Source organism: Polyodon spathula, chromosome 6 (assembly GCF_017654505.1).
Source record: "Polyodon spathula isolate WHYD16114869_AA chromosome 6, ASM1765450v1, whole genome shotgun sequence".
NCBI classification, from domain to species: Eukaryota; Metazoa; Chordata; class Actinopteri; order Acipenseriformes; family Polyodontidae; genus Polyodon; species Polyodon spathula.
In genome coordinates this window covers 29913976-29920636 of record NC_054539.1, presented here as the reverse complement: position 1 = coordinate 29920636, position 6661 = coordinate 29913976, and the positions used below count along the sequence as shown (strand labels likewise).

The following is a 6661-nucleotide window of genomic DNA, read 5'->3' as shown; positions in this document are numbered from 1 at the left end:
ATGCTTTGCCAAGGTGAGCTGGCATGGAAGTCCCACATACTGGGATGAACGAGAGGGTGAGAAAAAGGTCCTGCCCAGGGTGAATTGCTATGTAAAAATGGCAGAGGAAGGAGAGCAGCTCCAACAGTGCAGAAGCAATGCAGAGATGTAGAGGGGCTGAAAAGCTGCTGTATTTTTTGCTGTCTGTGTTCAACTTTTTCCTTGTATTCGTGACCTCCTGTAACTTGCGCAATTCACACTTCTGCAAGGTAATTGTATACTATGTGCAAAATCAAAACTTCAGAAAATGTCCTTGCGCAAGGGTATTACTGGGAATCTAAGCAATGGGAATATAGTTCTTTGTGTACTGTATTTAATCATTTTTGTTTGACAGTGATGCCATTTACAGGTTATCAGATATTTTGACCAGTAGGGTTGCAAGATTTTTGGCCATTTATTTAAAGTGAAACAAAAAAACTAAATAACAATGTATCAGAACTAGCAAGTAACTAGATGCATGTAGGGGCTCATAAATGAGCCACCTGAGTTATTTATTTGAATATTTATAACGTTAACTGATGTTAAGCACAGTGGCAAATGTTTGGTGAATATGGCCTATACTCTACAGATAAAATATTCCTGTTTTTATGTATGATATTCAAATTGTTTATATTGCAAGAGTTTTCTAGCACTTGTTGACAGTGTGTGTTTTATATTATCATTTTTACATTTTTTCATTTGGGATCCAGGGGCCAGGTTCATTTCAGCTGAAGGTTTGTTATAATGAAGGGTGTTATAGCGAGGGTGTACTGTAGTAAAACCCTAGCAGAACCCTTAGCAGACCACAGCATTATCAGTAAAGGTAACTCTGGATTTGGAACAAATATTGCACAATGGTCCTGATACAGTAGCACACTGGTACTGATATGGTGCCATTGTACTACAATGAATTTTCAATGTATATTGGTTGATACCATTAAGGTACATTGTTAACATTTTAAAATGTTACCATGGTGATGCAATTCTACCCAATGGCTCTTACCATTGTAGCTGCCCTTGTACTATTCCCTGTTAGAAATTAACCATGGTGCTGTCTGGCATTGCACTTAAATAATTCTGGTACTGATAATGATACCAACAAAAAAACAAAAACAAGCATTGTTTATATTCAAATAAGCTCATTGTACACAGTCATTGTGATTTAAATAATTTATTTACCACTAGAGCACCACAACAAACATACCATATGTTAAAATACATTGCAATGGGTCAACAAAACATAACAATGCTGTTTCCATTTAACAGTTCAATTCCATGCTGCTCATTTGACTTTATTGTTGATAGAAGGAAATAATGTTACCCCTAACCCTCCGTCCTAAGTGCTGTATTTCTCCATGTCCATTGTTTACTAAGGGAAAATAAGAAATGCATATTAACTAAAACAAAACAAAATCTTTTTTTCAAAACTTACGGGGGAAAAAAGCATTACAATACTATCAGTGCAATTCTGTGAAACAAAGAACATTATCCTAATGAGGAAAAAGGAAGGCACTCAAACACAAACAAAGAGAAGCACTAAACAAAGAGAAAGTAATCAAAGTGTACAACATTTGGCTGCGTCCAGCGCAATCAAGTATAGTTCTACAATTACGGCATCCATCTCAATCTAAACAAGAGATAAGATCAAACGAAATCTCCTTTTAATGCCATTTGTCAGGTTTCTAAACCTTTATGATTCTAAACACAAAGGTATTACAAAATGAAACGCAAAGGTGTTGCATTCCAGCAGCCCCATAGACAAGAAGTAAAACAAAAAAGCCTGTCTGACATGTTCAAAAGTATGGGAAATGCAAAAAGGAGTTTTCTTAAGGGGCTTATAGAAACACTTCCTCTGAGTCTGCTTATTCTCTTGGAGTTATTTGTTCAACAAATACAGCCTAAATTATACCTCAGACAATTTGAACTTCATATACTGACAGGCTTTGTCCACACTGAACATCAACCAACCTTCAATATTATTGGGCCGGGTTTATGCACGTTACTTTAGTACAAAGGTAGTACACTGGCATTTTCTTTGTTTCATAGCAATTAGTTGTGGATATTTATAACAACATTTACTGCCTCCTTAAAATATTTCTCAATTGGATCTTTGTATCAACATCTATATTCAAATCAGCACATATTCATTATGTGGACTTTCCTCATTCGTAAATAGCTGTTTCATTAAAAACCACAGCAGAATATATTTGTTTTAATAGACTGTACTTCTACAATACTATATCACATCCACTGACAAGTTACATTGCTGCTTTTAAAACTGCTAAAGGTTGTTAACCTTCCTTTGTGCAATCCAAGCCTCTGAACTACTAAACGGGTTGGAGTTTATTTCTCTGTTTTAAAACACTCCCTAGCCTTTTGTGAATAGGCCCTACTCATTTCTGTCATGCTGCAGTTTTTCATCATAATAATGATCCAGTCCACTTAGCTGCTTGTGTGAATGGCTGGTTCAAAGAGAACGATACTGTGTCCCTGTGCCTGAACGAGCCATTCCTGACCTTCAGAAACAAGCCCTTCAAGAGGAATGGCCACAGAGCCCAGCATTTATCGTCATACAGTTTTGGCTATAATATCTTTCTGGAGATCTTACAGACCATCTACGTGGAGTGTGATAGGGTTAGTTGCATTAGTAACAGTTTTTGATTTACACAATGACAGTCACACAGAGGGGACAAAAACATTAAGCACTTTAGAAGTTTGAAGCTCAGCTCCATTGTGTTACAAATAACGTGGGGGATTACAGGAGTCCACAAATATATGACAAATTCAAATTTTACACATTTATTATAATAAAAAAATCTAAATTCCTGGTATAGCGGACTGTTGTCTAGACCAAACAATTTGCCTTATTTTCATTATTATCTTATCATCAACCATAATGTACTAGAAGAGAAATTGGACTTCTAAACAGATGTCGTTAAGTATATTACATGTTTGATTGCATTTTAAAATGACAGCTTGGAAACTGGCATAAGGGTCTAATAGCCAAGCATTTTAGTAACACATTCACACATCAATACCTAAAGTTGAAGACCCTAAAAAGTGAATGTTTTACATAAAAATAACAAATAAAAATGGACTGTACTGTAAGGCGTTCCTAGGATGCCAATTGCATAACAATACAGAGAGAAAGTGAAAGATTAGATGAGGTGTGTGATACCTACACAGCGATTTTCAGGAACATGGGATTCTTCGATTATTTCACATATTAACACTTACAAATTCTTCCAGTGTTTACAGTGTTCTGTTTCTCTTCTATCTCACTAACATAGTAAGTAAAGCATAGGAATTAATGCCTTGGAAATACTTTGCTCCTGTTGGTTGTAAAGATTCTTCCAAACAGACTAGTACCGTGTGTGGTGAAACTTTTCTCTTTTAACACTGATGTACCCAAGACTTTCAAAAGTTTTAACTGCACTTGCAAGACTTGACGATCATATTTGACAACTGTTCGATTTTGGGAGTTTTTCCGATATAATACAGGATAGTAAGAGGTTCTAAATCTTGAGATACACAGCATGGAGAGGCAGAGGCTTCTGGATTTATCGTGTTATACAAACTGAGCACCTGAAAAACAAACACACCAAAAACAGAAATTAAAACTCAGCTGAAATAATAAGATATCATCATTGTTACATAATTCAGTATGTGCTGGTTATTAAATCTGCATGTTGACATACTGTGTGTGCTGGCAAGTGCATTTCTGAATGTTGCCATTTTACCAAGGAACTGTGCGGTAATGTTTTCAGTCGCAGGGCCATATATTAAAACATGATGTCATTACCACAGAGTAATTAATGTAACTATTAGCTAATTGTTTTAGCATTACTTAGCAACTACTTTGGAATTAGTGTTACAAAAGTAAACAGCACATACATACCCTTTGACTTATATCACATAGAAGTAGTGATTACAAACTGAATTATTCCAGATCGTGAGTTAAATTTTTATTTTAAGGAGGTATAAGTAACATAAGATATAAACACAAATATGTGTACTTTATAAGCATAATGTCTAATACGCATACTTTTTCAAATATGAATGACAGTAATTACTAGAGGATATTTGAATACCAATACTACTACTGCTAATAATAATAATAGTAGTAAGAAGAAGAAGAAGAAGAAGAAGAAGAAGAAGAAGAAGAAATGTCACCTGTGTTATTTCTTGGTTCTATGGCACAGTATGTGTATTAAATGAAGTATTTGTTCATGTACCCCTATGCCTTAGAGGTTGAATAGTGTCATAAATCAGGGAAATTAGTCATACAAATGCCACAGTATTTTTTGGATAAATCCAACATCTTGCAACATGTTCTGAAATTCACCTTCTGTTCCCTGAGCTTATGTCTGTTTACCTGCTTAAAAATAAGTTTCAACTGCTCCATTCAACTGAAGCCTAATTTGCACCACATAATATATACTATACATTAAAGACTTTGCAAAAAGGGTTACTGTCCCATCCTCACTTTTAAACAACATCCTTTATAGAGCAACACATCGTGGAGATAATCGTTTCTCAAAAGGTGTTTCTAACAATCCAATGTTTTGTTTGTTTCTTTTTTTTTTTTAAATTCCCTAACAAACTTTTTTCAAATATATAACTACAGTTAAATGTCAACTGTTCCATTTTACCCCAAATGCAAGAAATACAGTTCATTTCCTATGGAGAATGATTAGGAATGATTAGGAATTCTTATAGTTGCCGTATTTCTTTTAGGGTATGTGTGATGACAGAATTGCTTCCTACTTCCACAAGTTTTCTGAACTAAAAGCTAACAGCCTTTATCTTTGGTGAAGTGTATGTATTTGTTACAGAGAGGTACTAATTTAAGACACAGGGGGTATCATATACAATACAAAAATAATAAAGTAATAGTGGGGATAAATGTCCACCATTTACATCAAAGACTTAGTATTATTGGTCTGTTCCTTTACCTCACGTGATCATTGTTTATCACTAATACCATGCCAATTCAACCATAAAACACACCTATAACTCAAAACAAGGAGAAGCAGCACCCCTTCACTGTTGTGGGTTTCCGTTTCTTCCCACTGTACTCTTCGTTCTCAAACTCCTCTATTGACATATGCTTTACTGACCTTGCTATGTTGAGTATCTGCACTCCATAAATATGGACAGGCCCCTGCACAGAAATTGGCATTATATCCCTTGGGCTCGTGAATCCATTTCCAACCAAGATCCCTCTTAAAGTCAATATGTAATGGGCGTAAGCAGCAGTTGTCCTGTACATTTCTGTTTATAAAAAAAAAAAAAAAGTAAAGTCTGAGAAACAGGCAAAGTGTTTCAGATGAGGTTGTAAAAACCCCTTAGCTTTTTTGATAAACTTGGTCCTGTAATTAGCAGAGAGAGAACGTTAGAGACTAGAAGCATTATTTTATTCAGAGAAGGTAATGTGTTCGAGCGCAGCGCCCAATGTTTTATTTTTAAAAATGTATATAAACATACATGAAAAAAAAACAGTTCATCAGGTTATGTATTGTACAGAAAGAAAAAGATCAGTAATGGTTTCATCGTAGATAATTGTGTTGTCATCAAGCTAAAAGGGATTAGGGGTGATACATAGAGCCATTATCTGTATCTGAATTCATGCCCATGCTATTAGTATTCATATTTGTTTTAATTTATGAATTCGGGTATGTATTCGTCAAACCGGATGTGGGTGGGAGCAAATTCGGAAGTTGTTTTTTACACTTATCTACACTGTAAAAATGTCCTGAGTGACAAAACAATGGAACAATGTGCAGTTTTCAATACAACACACATGCAAACTTCACTTATACTGTGTATAATATATACTGTGCAGTCCAGTCCTGTGCTGTATTTTGTAATAAAGCTCTACTATAAGTAGGGCTCTTCGTTTTTGTTTTTTATTTTTGATGACGTAATGTCCCTTTAAGTTTGTTTTGTGCTGAGTTTCTTAATTAAACTCTTGTAGAAGTGCTGAATGTAAAACAAGATCGCTTTTGTTGTGTTTTTGTTTTCTTCCCCTAACCTGAATGACACGCTCTGTTTGATTCACTGATAATCAGAGATTCACAAAACACAATTAAGAGAAAACTTGTATAACAGATGAAATCATTTTTGCAAACAGCCACTAGGATTTCAAAATGGGGATTAAAGCAATTTAACTTTGCTCGCTTTTTGGTTTCAGTTTGATTTAAAAAAAAAAAAAAGAGTTTTATGTCATCAAAGATAAAAACCTAAAATGAAGAGCCCTCACTATAAGCAATGGAACCACAATAACCTGAAAAAAGAAACAAATGGAGATTAGATAAAGAGGCATTCAGAACAGAAAACAGGAGGCACTTTTTTGCACCGAGAATTGTGAGGGTCTGGAACTAACTCCCCAGTAATGTTGTTGAAGCTGACACCCTGGGATCCTTCAAGAAGCTGCCTGATGACATTCTGGGATCAATAAGCTACTAACAACCAAACGAGCAACATGAGCTGAATGGCCTCCTCTCGTTTGTAAACGTTCTTATGTTTTTATGTTCTTAATCACTAACAACAGAGTGTAATGAAAGAAAGATAATGCAGACAGGTGATTTTTTAAAATCGCTTGTCTTTATGTGCAATCATTTCCACAAATGTATTGTTCCCA

General features: G+C 35.1%; 1 protein-coding gene across 1 annotated transcript in view; it reads right to left on the bottom strand.

Annotated features, from left to right (window-relative positions):
• Positions 1–1173: 1173 nt before the first annotated feature.
• The window catches only part of LOC121317109 (transforming growth factor beta-2 proprotein-like), a 51141-nt gene continuing 45653 nt past the window's right edge, over positions 1174–6661 (bottom strand). Inside the window, exons 6-7 of the mRNA XM_041252722.1 lie at positions 5139–5292; positions 1174–3603 (exon numbers count right to left, since the gene is read on the bottom strand). Of these exons, the coding sequence (XP_041108656.1) occupies positions 3445–3603; positions 5139–5292 (313 nt within the window). The 3' untranslated portion in view covers positions 1174–3444. The remainder of the gene's footprint in view (positions 3604–5138; positions 5293–6661) is intronic.